General features: G+C 28.9%; 1 protein-coding gene across 3 annotated transcripts in view; it reads right to left on the minus strand.

Moving 5' to 3' along the window:
- CCAP-R (Crustacean cardioactive peptide receptor) overlaps positions 1 to 19,789 on the minus strand; it is an 89,001-nt gene extending 69,212 nt beyond the window's left edge. The window contains exons 1-2 of one of the 3 annotated variants that reach the window (XM_011058405.2): positions 19,388 to 19,789; positions 9,758 to 10,443 (exon numbers count right to left, since the gene is read on the minus strand). In XM_011058405.2, coding sequence (XP_011056707.1) covers positions 9,758 to 9,943 — 186 coding nt within the window. In that variant the 5' untranslated portion in view covers positions 9,944 to 10,443; positions 19,388 to 19,789. Of the gene's footprint in view, positions 1 to 9,757; positions 10,444 to 19,189 lie in introns of all 3 variants that reach the window. The other 2 variants (XM_011058402.2, XM_011058403.2) reach the window with 2 other exon arrangements.
- Between the last annotated feature and the right edge of the window lie 2,641 nt (positions 19,790 to 22,430).

Below are 22,430 nucleotides of genomic sequence, written 5' to 3' on the forward strand. Positions count from 1 at the left end.
GGTCATAAATGCAACAAAAATAAAACAATTGAAGTTATAATAGTTTATACGGCGCAATTATTTATACAGCGCAAGAACCATACTTTATTACAGCTTTAGATAAATAACTTTTAAAACAATAAATGAATCCAAATAAACGTTCGTACAAATATATTCATTAAACTTTTATTAATATATATAAAAAAATTTGAAATACTATTACTTCATTAAATGCACAAATAAATACTACAAGATTTTATTTTTTAGTACGATTTTATATGAGAATTAAGGCAAACAAAAACCTAATTTTAAACCAATAAAGAAATTAAACTTTTTACAGATACTTGTAATAATATAGAACAATTTATATTTATAAAATTTTTATATTTTGCTAATGCTTTGAAATATGATACATATCTTTGATATATTATTATAAATAATATACAAAAGAATATTTTATATATTTGAGAGCATATTTAACGATTAGACGCTGACAAACTTTATTTTATGTCAGTAATCTAAACAAATTAACAATATCATAATGTTAGTTTAACTCAACAATTGCAAGAAAATTGTCCAAAATCAGTTTTACTGAATTAAAAGCAAGATTAATTTTTTTCTTTGGGACGCACTTATTTTCGCAAAGATTTTTTCACGGGGATACTTTGATGAAAAACACTGATGAAAAACGAACGATCAATCCTCAAAGAGTTGTATAAATTATAACTTTGCCATCTCGGATTTATCAAATACTTATTGCGAAAGACGGAGTGTATAACCGATCTATACAGCAGAGAAACGCCTCTCTACCCTGCCGTGAAGTACGGCCGTAGAAATAACTTTCTTCGCGGGGCGGAGATACGTGCCAAGTCATACGTCTACCATAAAATTTATCAAGGGAACGAATTGTACGCTCTAATGGGAACATGATTTTTACGAGGCTCTTTTTCATGACGCACGGCCCGCGCGCAACTTGTTACACGCCCGTTCCATCTGCAATTACGACGAGCACGGTCACGGAATGTCACACGGGGGGTAGTTTTTTGTCTGTTGCATCATTTAAGAAGAAATTTCACTTATACGTTCCTATGTTAAACGCAAGAGTCATCGGTCGACCATTCTTTTTCGACGAATGAGAAACGGCGCTCTTAAGCACGCTCGCTGGAAGAGAAACTTCAATTTTAAATACGCGTCCACGGAAAAAGAGGCTCCGATTTTATCTCTGGAATGATAACGTCGAATAATTGCCGGTTCACTTACGCCGTACCCGTATATGGCGCGTACTAAAGAACGCTAATTTTTTTAATTGCCTTTCAAATGTACGATTATTTAAGTTGTAATTGTCTCGAAACAAGATCGAGGTAAAACATTTTAGAATACAATGCGAATGCATTCACATTTTAACGAACATTCTGCCTTTAAATAAAAATTCCGACATTAAATATAGAAAAAAAGGAAGCTAAAGGGTTAAAAATGTTTAATCATGTTTCTTACATTAAGTTTATTTTTAATTATTAATTACATAGAAAAAACGATTTTGCTGAAGTATCTAAAAAATGTGCTAGATGTACATAAATAATATCCAAAAATAATTTTGTTATAGACCATCAAAATAATTATGTTTAAACATTAATGATAATGCTGCAAAAAATTTTAATGTTTTAGCAATCAGCACTTTAAATAATTATTTTGATCTAAACAAAATTATTTTCTGATCTGTATAGTTAAATTTTTAGATATTAAGCTAAACCGTTCTTTCCGTGTAAATGGAATTGTTGAAATTTGCAAACGCTTAGAATCGTATACAGAAAAAACAATGTCCTATTAATGGTATTAGTTTGATTAGAAATAATCTTATTAATGCAATATATCATACTTTTATTTTAATAAAACAAGTATTTATTCACAAAAAACTATGAATTTAAAAAAACATAAAAATTATGAATTAAAAAAAGAAACAGTTTTACTGAAGTATGTAAAAATATTGGATTTGAAAATTTGTTAATATTTTATATCAAAATAATTATGTAGAAGGCATAAGCTGAGTCGCTGTATCGTTAATGATTTACATTCTAGGTATATTTTATTGTATCTCTCTCTCTCTCCCATCGTCGCGAAAGAACTGACTTTCGTTAAATTATATCGAATTCAAAACTACAACATATTACTACTTGGAAGGAATCATTTTGCTAAAGTATTTAAAAATTTTGTTAGGTACTGATCTAAAATTAATTTTGTTAAATTATTAAAATAATTATGTAGAATGATCTAATTAATTCCTAAAATGTCAAAACACTATTATTCACACACTGTCAATTTGCAACATTGCTTGAGTTTTTCTACGTGATTATTAATGATCCAGCAAAATTATTTTTGATTGGTTTCTACCTCTTTAGTTATTTCAACGAAATTGTTCTTTCCATGTTTCATTAATATCATTAATGAATTAACAAAATATTTTTTTTATTAAAGATCTAATAATTTAAAATAATATTATTTTTGGCATGTGTGCGAATCACAAATGCTACTAAGTTCCTTGTCTTATCTGATTTTTCGTGGAAGCCAATTTAATCAATTCAATGAACCGTAAAAATGACGAATCAAAGGGTCGCGACTCGCTTCTGCTGCCGGAACATCATCAACAGAATGTTTATGATGATTGTGAACAATTTTATGAGAGATAGGACTTTCTTGTAAGAGAGCTCTTTTGCCGCCATATTGTATATCCGTGTCGCCGTTATTACATCGAACGAGAGTATTTTTCTGCGAAGTAATTTCAAGGGCTAATTCGTCGCATCGCTTTCTCTCGAGTCCGCAAAATCGAACCGCATCTCGCAACGCTTTGCGGCGAATCTGCGATTAAGTTGTATCTCGAGTTATTACACATTTTTTTATGCGCGCGGCCTTCTCGCATTTTCATGCTTGTATCTTGTATCGCCATAGCCGCCCGCGGTCGCAAAAAGTATGCATAATGGCTCGTAACGTTCAATCAGACTCGCAGAAGATGCCTGGTCTTTATGAGCAGACGGAGTTACGGCGATGAGAAAACTTTCGTTCATAATCGTCAATTATGAGAGAGCGGAAAATCGCTGCGTTCTTCGTAATTCGAGTGGACAACTACTTTTCGTTATATCAATATGAAGAATCAATACACGGAAAAAATGATTTTACTGAAATGTTAAAAAATTTAAATACATATAGATTTTAAAATAATTTTTTTAACAATCAAATAATTATCGAATAATTGATTATAATAATCAAATAATTATAAATAAGATATTCAAGCATGATAAGCAATATTATAAAAATATTGACATTCTAGCAATCACATCGCTCTAGCGAAAATAAAATCGGAGTATAAGTCTAACGTAAGGGGAAAGAAGTGGTAGAAGTGTAAACAAAGTTCTAGAAAGTGAAAAGTGAGACAACAAAATGTAAAAGATACATAAACACTTCTTTTGCGTTTCGTTATCTCAATTTTTTTCCTAGAAGCTTTGTTTATTCTTCTGTCACTTTTCCCTTACACTCGATTTACTCTTTAATCTTTATTATCGTCAGGATACAAATCCAAGTGTGTAATAAGTCTTCATATACATATATGCGTGTTGTTTCATTTTCCATGTAAAATAATATACTATACTACATATATAAAATGGATTTACAAACTTGTACAGTAAGAAAAATGTTCTGGTTGTACAAACTAATAAGGCTGATTATATAAACAAAACGAATTCTGGTCAGTCCGAATATTCTGATTACCGTAATTGAATTTTTAGTTATTTCGACTAAAATATTTAATAGATTTAACTAGTAATAAGTGTCTAATTTGTACTTTTATAGTTGAATCAGAATTCCAATTAATGCGACAAGATTTTTTTCTAGTGTAGAATAGTGTTATATTTATAAGGAAAAATAAAAATAATATACTGCATGTAGAAAGAATCTACATATATAAACGTACAGTATAGTGTTTTTACACGAAAAATTACATTATAATCATACATATATGAAAACACTTATTATACACTTGGATTTGCAGATTGGTCTATATAATTATTTTGATGATCCAACCAAATTATTTTCAAATTTGTATTTAGCTAAATTTTTAGATACTTCAACGCAAAACAATTTTTTTCTATTCGCAAATCGTTTCACTTTCGCGCTCGATTATTGTTGATTTAAGAGGAGGGAGAGTTGTCAATTTGATTGAAAATCTATTATCAAAATTTATTAATTCTATATTTGTATAAAAGATGCATATCCACCATAGACAATTTGATAAAACAACATTAGTAAAAGCAATGTTAGTTAAAGCAATGTTCAGTAAAGTTGTTGAAGAATGTACGAAGAGTAACTTCAACGGAACAGGTATTGTTTCGCAACGTAGTATACAAATGCATTGAAATAAGCTTAACTGACGCAGCTGCATGCAAACAATACAGCTTATACTGTAATGCAGTTAAATTCGTACACGTTCGTACGAGAAACTGGATAGGCGTAAATTGGATAACCACCGAGACAACGTTGCGAGATACACGGTATGTTCTGTCTATCGGACAACTGTAAGTTCTTTGATCAATTTAGATCGATTCTCTTGGCATTTAAATACCTCCATTTTCTCATATTTAAATGTCTAACTATCAAAAACTCAATCCTGTTTAAAAAAAAATTAAAAACGACAAGGCGTTTACAAGAGTAAAATTTAAAAAATTGAATAAAGAATAAGATTCTTGTTAAAGCAAAATTAAAATAAATCTTTGCGCTCACACACACAAACAAACATACAATACACAAACTCATCCCATATGTGCAGAGTTTCAATCATTATTCGTAAAGAATTGACGTATCAAGTAAAAATTTTCATTCATACGGAAAAATTTTATTTTCACTCGGAAAATTTCAACTTTCTAACTTGTCAATGAATCTATAAATAAAATTGAAAAGGAAAGAGATAAAAATGGGTTGATACTAATAATGGAAATAGAAATGCAAGCTGACGTCAGATGAAAAACCACGAAAGGTATATTGAATGGGGAATGTTGCCTCTGTGTAAATATACAATAATTCTATATCACTGAAAAGTTTTGATTGGAAATTTAATATTATGGATGCACAAAGAATCTACATTTTAGTGCAATCGACGTTCTCATTACGTCAATTATCTCGCGTGGAAAATGTCATAGGCAGATCTTGAAAAAGAAAAAGAAAAAAATAGAAAAAAAATCATTTACGCTGTCTCGGATGCTCTGTGGCAGCTTAATTTTATCGGACGCCTGTTTCCAGCATCGCGTCAGCGACTCCCTCTTCCCCTCCCCCTCTCACCCTTTCTTTTTCTTTCTGCCAAGCTCTTTTTCTTTTCGCGGCTCGAGACGCATTCCTAGTAAAAATAAGCGAGTTTCTCCGACGTTTCTGCAATCGCGAAAGAAGGAACCTTCGTCGCCACCGACGCCGTCGGCGCGTCGTCGTCGTCATGCTTTCAATGCAATACATCGGCTTCATGATGCGTCCGACATACGCAACTGCGCAACGTAGGAGAGATGAATAACGAGATACCGACGCGAGAAAAATCTCATGTATAAAACTACTGCGATCACATAGAAAGCGTGAGCATGATTCTCTTTTTACGCAACTCAGAGATAATAGGAAATATCCAAAATATCTAGAATTTTTAAAAATATATATATATATATTGAGTTTTTTTTTTATATTTGGCATAATAACATATCTTGAACTAAATAAAAAAAACATTAACTGCGGTTAAAGTTGTAGATGTTGGAATAATAATTCTATATATAATTAATTTAAAATGCACTTATTTTATATGTATGATTACATGCCGATTACTTTTGAACTTGCAACACAATTGAACTAAAATAATGATAATCTCATAAATTATATCTATTTAATCGTTGACTGGAAGAATTATCATTAGGATAAATCCCTACTGAGATAATATTTTTCACAATAATAATAATTTGATCTTCAAATCGACAATCAAATTTAATTTGTGAGATTATTATTTTGATTTACTATTATTATTATTTTATTTTGATTACGTGTGCAAGTCCGAAAGTAATTGGCGCCTAGTCATCTGAAGTAGTAGTAGTAGTAGGGGAGATGGATCAAATCAGTTCCTACAGGTCTGAACCTAGTCAAAAAAAATCACCTAAATCTAAAGAAATCTTCTGTAACTCCTAAGCTAAGCCAGTATGGATTACGAAATTTTCCATATATACGAGACGCGGAATTTGAATTCGCGACCTGTCGGTTACGAGTCCGCCACTCTTATATGGAGCTACGTAACATCCCACCTATATCTGAAATAGATGTATGTATTTGAAATAAATCACATACAGAGTTATTATTCCAGCATATACAACTTTGATTTTAGTTAATACTTTTTCTTATTTAGTTGATTTTATTCAATATAGCAATCTTGTATGTGTTTCAAACTTATTAATAATATTTAATTCTCTTTTGGTGAGCCTTTTCATTTCTGACGAAAATATGTTCCTGTGTTTCTGTCGTTAGTATAATTTTATCTTTCCTGTTTACCTTTGCTTTATAGATTAAATGACTACTTAATGCTAAATTGTAAACGGAAGCTTCTAACACGATTGTTAGCAATAAAATACATGGTAATGGAATTTTACATCTTGTATAAATCTTTGTTATAGTACGAAATACTTTTGTGGCTCAATTATGACTCATTTGTCTGTAAACATGTAAATCCGAAATAAAAATTCACATTGTGATAATAAAAGATAAATTCCCGGCATATCTGTCATAAGCGATAGTTTTGTCGTATAATTCAAAATAATATATGTATGTATACGAAGGAGAAAAAAACATTTCTCTGTCTATTTCTTTTGCTTCTCTTTTATACGGTATATATACATATATATATATATATATATATATATATGCAGCGTACATATTGAATAAGTTCTTGAATTGTGCAGCTAAAAAACGAACAATAACTGTCACGGGTTACGCTGTGAGAGCATAAGTTCTATTTTTCCAACATTTAAATTTATTTTCATGACAAAACACATAATCTATAAATGACAACAATACTGCGTAATTATTTTCCTCGGAGAATGACTAATTTACACTCATTTGAGTTCAGTAAATTCCCAGGTCCAAACTCAAATACACTACAGACTCGCATACATTTGCACATCATGTACATTCATACACGTTAATTCTTTGGAAATAGCAAACATTTGCGGAAAGATGGAAGCAAAGTACAATCTAATTTAAAAATATTGAGAAAATGAAAATCAAAATACGAAAATTAAAAATACAGACTCCACGTGTTAAATATACAATATTATAAATGGCATAATAAAAGCTCTCAGTTTTTGTTCGTATAGCTCTTAATTAAAAAAAAATTCTATGGATTGGAGTTCTTTGATTAGAAGCCTGATCGCTCTTGATTAGATTCACTAGCCGGTGTTTTGTGCACCAATTTTCTTTTCTAAAAGTGACAGCGTGTCGCTCCAAGCAATCTCTCGTTGCTAAATTAACAGGCAAGGAGGAAATTAGATGTATAATTACCGACAATTTAATCCAAAAGACATTATTTCCAAATTGCATTAAATATACATTTTGTATAAAAATGGGAATTATATATTAATAAATATATATTAATAATTATATATTATAAATCTGTTCTATGCAATTTTATAACGCATAATTTTCATTTTATGAGTTTAAAATATTTATTATTTAAAATATTTATTGTTTTCAATGTTTATGATCATTTATATGTTTTTCTCTTTTTTTTGCTTTTTTTGCTCATAGTTGTAACTGGAAGACAAGCGTATTACATAATGATAAATTGCATAATAATTTGTATTGCGAAACATTCTGCGCTTTATGCAAGCGCTTTTGTCCGATAATTAAAAATAATATGTTCTATCCAATATTCTCGTTGTTGATTTATCACATGCGCGAAGAAAGCCTTGCGTTAACGGTAATAAGTGTGACAATTAAAAAGAAGAGAGAAAAACACTCGATATTCATGTGAAACAGTGCGATCCTACAAGGATATATGCAAAAATAAGCAGTTTCAAACTTTATCAGGATTTCCATCATGCTTCTTAAAAAGGATTTAAAATTACGCGTTCTTATCATACTCTTTTTCTGCACGAATTCTAGCGCGTGCAAAAAAAAAACTACCAGTAAAAGCCAAGTTCTGTATGAATTCGTTATGCGAACGCGATGCTGATAAGTGAGAAAAATTATTCGTGAATATTCTGAATAGAATACGTAATGGAACGTACACAGTAGTGTTCAAAATTCAATTTTTTTACAAGTAATTTCTTTACAAGAACGCGTCTGGGCATAGTTTGCGTTTGAGTTTAAACGCACTCTAGATTTAAAAAGGAGATACTTTCGTGCAAAATCATGTTGCGATACTTATACTAGTCAATAGTTAAGAACGATTTAGCGATTTAACGATTTATTATTTTATTGTGCAGTCTGTCGGCCTTGCAATTCAAATTATTCGATAGCATTCTATTATAAAGTGAATGTAATATCTTTGTTTACTTGGAATAAACAAAGTGTAACAAGTTCATCGAAATTCACATATAAAAAATTATCTTTATTGCAATAAAAAATAATGTTTATATGTCGAATAATTGCATTAACATATGTCTAGTTAAATATTTTATAAAAGATTATGATTAAAAATTTAAATTTTATATTAATATTTTACGTGTATATATATTATATATATGTAAAAAAATATACATATATATACTTATATAATACATATACCGGATGTCTGGCGAGACTCTGGCAATAATTCACAGGAAGGTAGATGGAACTAAATTGAGTCGAAAAGTCCTCTACCATTTTGCAATTTTCGCAATAGTTAACAAGATATTAATTACTAAACATCATTGAATATTGGTTTTCAATAATCTTTTACTCAAATACTGTCAACTTTACAGAAAAACAGCAAGAGACAAAAATTATTTATTTTCTTCTTATAAAGTTCTGAGAATTTTTATCAACTTTTTAGTAATGCATTTTCTTATTAGTAACTATTGTATTTTTATCAACATAAGAAAATACAGTATTCTAAAAAAATTCTGGAAAAATTCTCAGAACTTTATGAGAAGAGAACTAACAATTTTTGTCTCTTGCTATTTTTCTGTAAAGTTAATAGTATTTGAGTAAAAAATTATTGAAAACCAATATTTAGTAATTAATATCTTTTGTTAATTATTGCGAAAATTGCAAAATGATACAGTATTTTTTTTAGTATTTATTTTTAGAGCTAGTTCAGTCTCATCTACCTTCCTGTGAATTATTGCTTGTCCGGCTCTCGCCGGACATTCTGCATATACACTAAAAATTGTAGATATATTGCCATGTAAAAAGCTAATAACAAATCTAAAACTGTTTTTTTTTCCGACATTGCAGCAGAAAAAGTAATAAATCAAATAAATGACAAAATAATAATGATATTTTAGGAACTTAAATCTTATTGTTAAATTGAAAAACAAAGTAAAAGAATTAAATAAAGGCTGAAATATTAATAACTGCTTTATTCAAATGATTTATATACGATGTGTAGTATTTTAAAATTTTGAAGAATAATATATATTTTAGACATAAAGATTTCCAAATTTTTGTCACACAAATATTTGCGCGATGGATTAAAAAATGGCTGCTCCAGAAATTACATACCACGTACAATTTGTAACATTTCCTGTCACAAAAAATGCAAAAAATAAAGTCGAAAATATGAAATTCTACTCACCTCGTAGAAGTAAAACGAGTCAATCTCCTCCGTCGTATTGACATCTGGTAGCGATGTGACGTTGATGTAATCCGGTATAGGGTAGAGCTCGTCGGTGACGTTCCTTAATTCTTCGACGCGTTCCAGATCGAAACCGGCCGTCAGATTCCAGTCGTCGGTCCGCGCTCGGTTCGCGTCCCCGGACATGATCGTTCCAATCGACAATATCCACGATCCGCCGCTCAGGTTTTTGCTCCACGAACTTCTCGTGAAAGAGTCATGTCGTCGGTTGAATGTTGGCCGATCTCGTGTTTGAGGAGACAACTCTCGCGATGACTTGAGTTTGACTTCTGTTAGTTATCCTGCGACACGAAGTATTTAGCAGAGTGCAGGAAGGTCCATGATATCTTGTTTCTGATCTTCCGTGACTCACTCGTTGTGCTAGGAATATTTGAAAGAGTAATTGAACAATTCAGTCCAAGCATGTTCGAAACAGGAAGAAATACGAGTATGTTCCCGTACGGATATCATTGTTGCACATAATGCGCGTGCTGGTTAGACGAGAATTATGGTCTCTCAAACAGTACGAAATTGAATATCACTTGTTTATGATTGCGTTCACTGATATTGAGTTCTTAAGAAAACAGTTTGTTTCCTTCTGCATGAAGAATGCATCCAATGATCGTCCAAGTGAGCCGCAAGTTTATCTGTTTGTAAAAAAATTGCATTTGATATAAAGATCCATTTAGATGAAAAATATAAATAATCAAAAAATATCATAGAATATTTCTAATAAATATCTAGTAATCTAATTTAACTTCACGTTAAATTAATGATGCTGCATTTTTTATTTAACTTAACTTTTGTTTAACTATCTTATACGTATTTGTTTAACTAAATTTTATTTTTAAAAACAACGTGTAAAATATATTTTAACATATTGATTATCACGCGTCATTCATATATGACACCAAATTTTTGTAAGAAGGTTCGTTATTTAATATTTTATTGCAAAAAAGAAAGTATGTAAATTGTGAAAGGAAATGTGTTTGAACTGCAATAAGTTTTACATGAAATTGAGTGTCATTCATATGGGAGTGACATTAATGACAGTCAATGTGCTAAGAGATAATGTAACTCGTTGAATTTTCACAGTTGAAATTGTAAGGAAAATAAGTGTTTATCGATTACATAATCTCAATCTTAAAATAACATTGCACAGCAATGAAAACAGTACGATTGTAAAGTCGATCATCGAGAGATATTAATCACGAATAATGAACATATTATTGTTAAAAAAAAAGTCAGAAAAAAATGAATCAGAAAGCATTGATTTATAAGATTTCTATTTCTTAACATCTTATGTATTTTTAGCTGCTGAAAAAGAATGTGAGATTAAAAAAGTTCAATCACCTTCAGATTTCAAGAAATCATCTTTTATTTTTGTAAAAAGATTTCACAAAATTAAACAATTTACAACTTTTTTCTTTTATTTCACGAAGTAAAATATATAAGAATTTCCACTCAGATATTGAGAACAATTTTATAAATCAGATTTTTTGATATTAAATAATGTTATCAAATTTTTATTATTTTAACTTAAAATTGTACATAAAGAGTAAAAGAGTTTCTTAAAACATTATATAAGTTAAAGATACTACTATAAATGTTGATATTCATGTGTGTGTGTGTGTGTATATATATATGTATATATATATATATATATATATATATATATATTAAATTATAAAATTCAATGTCTAAGCAGAATATAATAAATAAAAGTTAATACAATAAATAAAAGTTAATACAATAAATAAAAATTAATATAATTTCAAAGTATTGTATATATTGTTATTACATTAGAAATTAATCTGTTTATGTAATTTCTAAGCAAAAAACAAAGTCATATTTAACGATTAGACCAATTTATATAATCGCGCCGATCGTATCGCGGAAACAGTGGCCAAGAAAAATAAAGAAAAAAATCGATATTACGAAAATTTACGCTCGAATCGCCTCGTTGTTCGCCAAGAGTTGGGCACTACGATATTTTCCGCTCAAGAAATCCTCCGCACAGAAGAATTACAGCTCCGATTTTTACTTTTCGTTCGTGTTTCGTAGAGCAACTTGATGGGAAATGATGCGATGTCGCTTGTTTGCCATCGCAAAACAACGTGGTCAATTTGTTGCTCGTAAATGAAGAGCTTGTTTTATGATCTTTTAGATTTTGACGAGACTATCAAATGATACATCTTCTATGATGTCGTAATGATTTATTATATACATATTATAATAGTAGCAACACGAGTTGAAAGATGAACAAACAGCCATTGTGCTAACGGATATTAAGTATTTCGTGTGTGTCGCGCAACATCGCTTTGACAGATGGAACATAAATTTCTTCCGGTAGTTTTGTCTTTTGTCGCGAGCAAGCTGATTAAATTGGTCGTGAGGTGGTAGATAATAATATAAACATTTCCGCTTTGTTGTTAATGTAACAACTCTTCTCATCGTTTCTCTAAACGTAAGGACAAGCATTATTTACAAGCTCTTGTAAATAATGGCTTTTATATAAAGCGAAAAACGCATAATATAAATTTAATAATAATATACATTATTTTGCTTTCTAAAAAGATAGATATGTAAATACAGAACTTTATTTTAGTATGATTAAATTGAAATTAAAAGTAAACATTAAATTGCAATATGTATTCGTTAAATAGCCAATTTATTCCAACTTTGTATTAGGTCATTTAAAAAGTATTCGCGGTTTTTTGTTCAATTTTTGAATAAAAAAACCGCGGATACTTTTTAAATGATCCAATATATCAAATTATGCATCTTTATACATCTCGTTATAGATTCAAGAAATTTTTGAAAAAGAATACATTGTAAGTATTATTCTTATTAACATTAATGTCAGTATTATAAAAGAGTGTTTCTTGAAATTTCCATATAAATTAATACAAAATTTAAATTTACATACAAATTTGTATGTAAACAACTACTATTATATAAGCAAATTAAGCGACGTTTGAAAATTGAGTATATTACGTTGTGGGATGTAGACAATACATTCCGCAGTGCCATTTGATATAGTTAATTTAGTGGTTAGGTCGACTGACGTGTCATTCTATTTTGAATACAAGAAACTAGCGGAGTGCGCAGTTGGCTATTACCTAATTAATTAGGAATATGCCGACTTTTCTATTTCATATTTTTGAATAAGTCTCGAAGAAACATTTATTTCTAGGTGACTGGCCGTTTGCTTTGATTATCCGCTTGTACTAAATTTTAGCGCGCCATGTGATACATCTCGTACATTTCCGGAGCGCATTAACACACACGCCTTTGCGTCGCTCGACGTTATAATAAAAATAAAAAGGAATCCGAAGAGATTAGCGCTATTCGCATTTTCACAGCGTTAAAGCTCGAAAAAAAGATTAAAAGTGGAATCGCGTTAGTCAACTCTCCTTAAATGACATATTTGCTGCGCATTTTAAAACTTTTGAAATGTACAATTTTTCAAAATAAAATGTACGTCTGCATACAGTTAAATCTGTGTCAATGGATTAGCTTTATGAAGGAGAGCAGATTGCAAGAGACATTAATATGGCTGTAGTTTACATCAATTTTGTATTGAATTACTTTTTTTTCAATGTTCGTCAAAAGTCAAACGAGTCGATTGGTTTTTCGGCACTCAATTGCACCCCGTGTAAACAATAGAGCGTTGTGAAACAAACATTGTTGTTCCTGGGTTGACGATTAATTTCAATATGAATGTGTTTCGCGAATATTCGTTATGCCTTTGTGGAGCACTTTGACATATATCCAACAGCAATCATGGCAGAAGCAACTCTGAGAAGCTCCGGAATGTAAATAGAAAACCATTCGGGTTTTCCAACACGAACTGAACAGGGATGTTCGTTACATGCTTCACTACCCCCTCAGTTAGTGAAGCGCATAACGAGCAAAGTATTGCTACTCTCTCGGGATCAAAATAATTTCCTAATGCGGTTTATATCAGATTGTTCTTCCTCTTCCCTTTATCAATCTCTAGGATGAAAATTGTGAGCGATTGTTTGTGCATCATCACGAAAATGGAATTATTATTATTTGTCATTCACTGCTGATATGACTTTGATAATTTATGAAAATACTCGACATACAATCGGAAACATACATTTGATTATTCTATCTTTCTCTTATATCGGCCTAGGACAAAAGTGTCGTGCGATTATTTGCTTATTCAAATAAAATTATTTGCCGTTTGTTGCTGATATGATTTTGATAAATTATAATTTATGAGAACACTTGACATAACCGGAAATATACAATGATTATATTGATTATACATACAGGGTTGACCATATTCGACGGAAAGATGTTTTTTTTTTTTCAATCATGGGAAACGTCGTTACTCGATCTAACATCTCTGTCAAAAGTTACAGTGTTTGCCAGATCTTTCCGTCGAATATGGCCAACCCTGTATATATTATAATTAGTAATATATTAATTGTGTAGAAAACAAAGCAATGACGTGAGCTTTTATCCATTCTATAATTTAAATAATAGAAAAATCATAGATTGATGGAGTAAATCACCGGAAATCTAATAAAAAATATTTTCATTCTATTCAGTAACAGTTTCATTTATTATTATGTTTTTATTATCGCTGCGTTAATAATAAATTTTATATTTAAAGATACAAAAATAATATAATAACGATGCACATGATTTGTATTTGTGATACTTGCAGTGACGATAAGAAATAGATTTAAAATTAAACAAAGATGTATTTGTCGAAATTTATTTATAATTAATGCAAAAATTTAGTACAGATATACAGGGTGAATTACTTAAGACTGACCACCCGAATAACACTCACAGTTTTGGAGATAGGAAAAAATGTTTTAGATGAAAGTGGAATGATGGGAGTCGAATTTCAAGGGGGACGTATTTTGGTCATATTGGCTTTCTTCTAGGTGGAAACATCAAAAAGATATGAAGGTCACTTCCATTTTTTAAAACGGAATTAATAATTTTTTTTACACAATATGATTCCTCTAATTATTTTGCATATAAAGGTAAAGGTAGAGATCTCTCAAAAACCAATAGTTAACGAGATATTTTATACTTTATTCTGGCATATATTATTGACATAAAATGTTAAATGACTTGTAAACTATTAATTTTTTAATAATCGTACCTTAATACTTTTATGAACATAAAATGAGATATATGTGTTTTTTTTTCTATCAATTGTTTTATCTCATTATTCTATTCATAAAAATATTAAGATACGATTATTAAAAAATTAATAGTTTATGAGTTATTTAACATTTTATGTTAATATATGCCAGAATAAAGTATAATATAGCTCTTAAACTACTGGTTTTTTAAATATTTCTATCTTAATACTTTTATATGCAGAATAATTAGAAGAATATCATATTACATAAAAAAAAATTATACAATTCCATTAAAAAAATAGAGGTGACCTTTCATATCTTTTTGACGCTTCCACTTAGAAGAAAAATAACAATGACCAAAATATGTCCCCCTTAAAACTATTTTTCTTCACTTTCATCTGAAACATTTTTTTCCTATTTCCAAAACTGTATTACTCGAGTGGCCAGTCTTAAGTGACTCACCCTATATTTAAAACTTATCATTTATATGTCTATGAAATATAAGAATAAATTAAATAGATTCAGACAGAAAAAATAAGATTGAAAATTTGCGCTTTTAAAGTTATGAAAATCTGTTCCTATTAATATTATAATTAATATCTTGCTAAAAATCACAAGTCGCATATAAATATAAAAAAAATATAATCTTGGAAAAAATAATTTATATTTTAGATTTATTGTTTTTTTTTATTTTTATATATTATATATATATATATATATATATATATATATATATAATATTCTATGTATATCTCTTATCATTGTTACAAATGTAAATGTAGGGATTAATTTTAGATATTTGCATCGATATCTAAATTAATTCTAGGAAACTATATCAGTTATAATTACTTATCTTGCCATTACAGCAATGAATAATCGTTTCATGTTCAACATGTCAAACTTACTTTGTGTTAAATATGACTTTGTTTACTTACATTGTATCAAAGTTAAATATTAACGCAAATGATGCCTACATATATATATATATATATATATATATGTATATATATATATATTCAACAATGCAAAACAATATAATCAAAGATTTTTCTAGAGAAAGCTTTCTGCATCGATATTTTATCGCATGTATTCACACGACTCTGTTTTAAAAAAAAGAAAAGCGAAACGAAGAAAATATCTTTCACATAAAAAAGTAACTTATTTTTTAACAAAATTCCATCTCTCAGTGACATTATTGTGTAAAGATCCTACGACGCTACATGAATACCGTAAATGTTTCTAATACCGAATTTTTAAGAATAATTGTATCATTCTTTTTCTTTCTCTCGCAGAATCCTACGAGCAATATTTTTTGTAGGATTTACTGAAATAATCGCTTTGTCTTTAATCAAGTTTACTAACGCATTTAGTTCACAATTTATTTTCGTTTGTTTATAAGTGTATGTTACATTAAAAAATATTTTACATGTCAACAATATTTTACAAAAAATATTATTGAGAAAAATAAAAAATAGATTCTTTAATCGCGAAAATATAGAAAGACAGTAAAAAATTTAATTTTACTTTACTTACTTTATAATAATATAAAATAATCGGAATATATGAAGTAAAATAAATTCTAAAAAGATAATAAAGTACACATACATCTATATATCCTTTTAGAGTTTATTTTACTTCATATTCCGATTATTTTATCAAATTCAAAAAAACATCCAATTACTGTGGATTGTTTTTACCTTAGATTGTTTTGTTTTATTTCTAATCTATATTTATACATATCATTGATTTCAATTTATGGGCTACAGATTCTATATACAGAAGAAAATAAATTTTTAAAAAAGGATATAATTTCTATGTATTATTTCTTTTTAATTTCGGGTTTTTCAAATTTATTCAGTTTAAAATAGAATCATGAAACAATTATTTGTTACATATAAGATTAAAAATATTTAAGTTAAATAATATTCATCTAATTTTATATTTTTCAAGAAATTTAGAAATGAAAAATAATGAAATATTTATAAGAATTTCATTCTTTTCAAGAGACTTCAAGAGACTAGAAATAAAAAATAACAGAAATATTTTATTTAATATTTTTTTATTAGCAGTAATTAGCTAGCAGATAGTAGAAAAGTCTTGATCGTATTGCACTTTAATTAAGTAATCTCTCAATGTACACGAGAATTTATTCTTCAGAGATCTTTTGAGAAACTGGATATCTCGAAGGCATTCGCCTCGAGAATTCACATCGAGTCCGAAGTGCCCTATATCTTTTTCTAATCGATGCAAGTAAAGGGTGTTACAAGATGTTATAAAATGCTAATTCTAAAAAAATATTGACGATAGATGGCTTCTTTTTGATTTTCTGTGCAACGGTGTGACAGTCATGATACACCGATCTATACGTTCAAAAGAACATATGACATCGATGGCAGGGAACTAATAACACATAATGTCATTAATCGAAGCGATTTACGGAGAGATTATTGAGAGCAAAAAAGATGTATTTTTATAATTTTTCTCTTTTTTCCGTTTAGTAGTTCTTAATTTATTGCATTTTTTTCCTTTAATTGACTTGAATTTCCTTTAAATGTGATTATTTGCAAAAAAAAAATCATTTAAAATATTATTACATGGAAAGTAGAAGGGAGAGAGGGATACAGGTTTTGCATTAAAAGACAAACAAAAATGTGAAAAATGGAGCAAAGGAAGCAAAATGGAGCGATCTCCGAAACTACTGCATGTCAATCAAAAATTGCTACCGCTTTCTTTTAGTCTTATATTCCGCTTTTCAATGTTTTCGTAAAACATTGAAAAATAAAAAAATCTTTTAATAGATAATACAAAATCTCCAAAGAGATATATGTGTATGTATTTGACACAAATATTTTCCTCACATATTCTGAACATAAAAAAAAACATATGCATGCGTAATTTTATTTTATGGCTATTTCAAATCGCAAATTTATTGCACTGAGATTAGAATGAAGACAAAAGAGAAATATTTCATGCACCTTTCTTGTTCTAAAAAAAATAAATATTCTCAAAGGAAATGTGGACACTGTGTCAGATTTTAGATAGAATTAAATTGCTTTCTACGAGTTTGTTATTCCATTTTTATCTCCAGTCTGAATTCACGACCGACTTCAAACTCTAGCATTGACACTTTGAAATCGATGATAAATTTAAACTGGAAATTGGACAAGAGAACAATCTGAGGTTGAACGTGTGAATTGTATGTTTTTATGAATTTGGCGAAATAAATTGATTATATATATATATGTAAAATGAATTCAAGAAGAATAACGAAGTAACTAGTATCCTTACTCTCCAGTCTTATTTCAAAAATAATAGAAAACAATATTATTTTGTTTAATTTAATTTAATTTAGTTTAGTTTAATTTTTAAGTTTGTAAATTTAAATAAATTAACATTTAAAACTAAATAAAATTAATTTTTCAAAAGAAAATAAATAAAGAAAAAGATAAAGTTTGATGTAATTAGTTCTTTAATTTATGATACTATATAATATATACGATATAATATATAAACGAATTTCCGAATTTCAATTAAATTATTAATGAATAAATTAAATCATTATCAATTTGTATTAACATTTTCAAATACTTTAATCCAACTAGTGTCAGATTTAAAAAATAAATTTAGTATCATATGCTTCTATATATATATATATATTAATGCGAATTATTACTTATTAATTTATTCATCATCGAAATCTAGAAATATGTTAATATAATGCGTAACGAGCTAATTGTTAAACTTTTTATCTTTGTTTCTTTATGTAATTTCATTTTTGTTAAAAAAATAACTTTAATTAATTTTGAATTTTCTTGAAATTAAAAAAATTTAAAGATTAAACTAAATTAAATTAAATTAAATTAATTAAACAACACAGCATATAGCGCATTATATTATGCTTAATAAGAACAAAATGATTGTTGATATTAGTTTTACATCACATGTTGTTAATAACTGATTTTACTTTTATTTTATCACCGCATTAATTTTAATTGCTCGGAAAATAGCATTATAAACGGAAAACGAGGCATTCACCCTTAAGAGAAAGAAAAGGAGCTTTCACATGAAACACTGATGAAGAATGATTTCACGGACATTAATAATATTACATCGATTCCGCAACAAGTTACTTTTTTCTTTAAATTTATCTTAGCAAGAGTGTGTATGTATGCTCACGAAAAATTGAGACAATTATGTCTCAATCCTAGTTATGACAAATCTATCGCAACTATATCCATAAGAAAGATATGGATCATACCTCGAAAAACCCTTTCTTCACTAAATACAAAAAACACTGTCTGTCTTGGTCTATTTTGCAGCACATATACATGAAAAGAAGGACCGGCGATATTAGATCATTTTTTCGAGCGATCTTGATCGACGGATCCGAACATTAATGTCTTTTTCTTTTGACAATTGAGTTTTTGGTATTATTCTGAGAAGCAAAACAATATACCTGCTGATGATTACGCAGTTAGTTTTATGCGTTTTATTTTGTTTTTCAGTTTCTCAAACTTGCATTTCGTCACATATCGCTCGGATGGGTAAAGGGTAAAAATGCTCCAGCAACGGACAGAATGCGAGTAAAGACACACTCGCTTGTATGACGCGCGGAACGCGACTGAAGGCGCGTCGAAACGCCGGTCCGAAAGGAGGAATCACCGACGCGGCGCCGCGCTCTCACGCGCCCACGCTCGCGCACGTGTCGAAGGACTCGCGAATTCACCCTCGAACAATAAAACAATATACACCTCCGTGATGTATTAGTAATAAAATATGATATGACACTAGCTTTTATTACATGGTTTGATTGAGACAAAATGATGTAGAAAGACCATATATAATACAAAACCAGTGAGCAAGAAAGAAAGAATGAGGAGAGGAGGGAGAGAGAGAAGAGAAAAGGATAAGAGACAAATTTACATATTATAAAATTACTTCAAATTAAATTACTTTTATTCAAGTAAATTTAATTAAAAAGAATGCAAGCGTAAATTGATGTAGTTTTTCATGATAAAAAATCATTTTCATTCCATAAAGTAAAGAACATAAAAGATGATATTTCATTTTTTATTTTAAAGATACGAAAATATTATTAATATCATTTCTTTTTTGAAATTTCACTTAAAGAGAGTAAAAATTGTTACTCTTTTTCAAGAAGTGAAATATTTTCTCTGTTTTCCAAAAATGGTCGTATTTCTACTCTATCAGAGTGAGATTTTACTTCAAGAAATTTACTTCAAAAAAGAGTGAGATAACTATTTTTAGTCATTTTGTTAGTAAGAATAAATTATTTTATATTTATGAGCAATATAATATATTATAGGACCATATATGTGTGTGATAATACAAACTATAGAAATCAAAGTCTTAAACGGTTTAGCTGGATTTTAAATGATTGTATGATTCTTGTGTGAATTTATATACTACATATGCAGTCCCCAGAAACACGCGCCGAAATGATTCTTGAATTATTATTTTGTTTATTTACGTCGCTTAAAGAGAAGAGTTATTCCTTCATTATTGCGAGGAATATTACTAAAACCTTGGTAGTTCAAAGGTAGTTCTTAGGACGTTCGCACGGAAAGAGATTCGGGTTCGATTCCCAGCCGAGATAATATTTTTCGCAATAAGAATTAATTATTTACAAATTTTAATATATTATTTAACATTATTAAGATCGTTTCGAAGATACGAATAAGCATAAAAAATTTGTTAAATTGCTAGTCAATTTAACTCATGATATTACTGCGGTAGTTTAGTAGAATTAGCGTTTTCAAGAGCGAAAAATTATTTCGGCGCGCGTTTTTGGGAACTATATACGTAATATATAAATTTACACAAGAATCATATAAGCATTTAAAATCCAGCTAAGATCGTTTAAGACTTTGATTTCTATAGTTTGTGATATTTATGATACAAAAATATAAACTGCATATGTATGTGTGTAAAAACATTATAAGAACATATAATATATATAACATTTGCATTATTTGAATTTCAATAACGACATTTCATACCTATCTGATCAATTGCTTATTTTCGGGGTATTGAATAAGTTGAGCTCGAATAGGTTTCAAGAATAATCCTTGATAATCCGTGAAATTAATTAACACTAAACGAGATTTTGCGATAAAGATTAAAATCATTGATTGCATCTGATCGAAATTGACTGGAATTAATTCAAACCAATCGAGAGAGTGATAAAGATCACACAATAAAATCCGACCACTTGTTGGAATAACAAATACCTGTATTTATCCAGGATTGACAAATATGTCGATACAATTACACGCATGTTTGTTAATGTTTGCTAAATAGTTTCATTAAACAACTATTACAACTATATATTTGGGTAAAGAAAGTTACAAACTATATGTAAAAATTATAAAAAGTTTAATATTAGATACAGACATTTCTTGTAATTTTTTTTTCTTTGCAAATTTGTTTGTAAATCTTTGTACTTTCTTTGTAAATTTCTTACCATTTCCTTTTTACTTTCATTTATTTCTTAATATACAATAATTGTATTATATGTAATATTTATTGATTTTTTAAATTGTTTTATTATTAACAAATACGCATAAAATTTTGCAATTTTAATATTGATTCAATATTATAATTTAATATTATAATTCAATAGATATTGATTTGATATGTTTTTTATAATGCTTCTTGATACTCATTAATTTATTTATTATAGATTTCTCTCTTTGATATAATAATGTTCACAATCTTAAATTCTGAGCACACAATCAACACCGCTACAAATTACGGTACATGTTCAAACATGCAACCCGCATTTCGCTGCGTATGCACAGGAGGTATGTTATTAAAATTTTGTAACACCTATATGTATATTCCAAGTGCATCCAAATGTCGCGAATACATGTTTAACGGAACGGAAGTTACGCTTGCCCGCGTTTCGACAAGAAACTAATAATAATGGACTTGACGTAAGCTCGACGCGCCGAAAAGGAGCCCTTTATTGTCATTCGTATCAATGCATCGAGTGTATGCGGAATATTGAGCAGATCGCAGTAGAAATTGGAAAAGACTTGATGGAAATCCAGATGAAGACGAACTCTGTGGTATAAAATTAAATTAATTACTTAATTCTCATTATTATGTAATTCTTACACCACATTGTTTATAGGGCCATATTAAGACAACTTTTCACTCATTATTTTAAACGCAATTAATAGAAATATTTCATAATTACTATCTTTGGCCATCAAATCAGTTATTAATTAATCTTATTATATTAATTATGCTATAATCTCGACAATTGTTCACCGGATAGTCACTGTCGATCGAATAGTCTGACTTTATTATCAATAAGTATAACATTATGCTTGCTCTGCTATTCGCAAATGATGAATGTAACATTTAGTACTGTCACGGTAATGAAAATTTATTATCATTTTTCCTAGCTATTTTGTATGCATTTTTTCTATTTCTTTTCTTTATTTCCAAAATTGTGGCGACATGTTCTTACA

This window comes from Acromyrmex echinatior, chromosome 1, assembly GCF_024713525.1.
Source record: "Acromyrmex echinatior isolate Ae372 chromosome 1, ASM2471352v2, whole genome shotgun sequence".
Classification (NCBI taxonomy): domain Eukaryota; kingdom Metazoa; phylum Arthropoda; class Insecta; order Hymenoptera; family Formicidae; genus Acromyrmex; species Acromyrmex echinatior.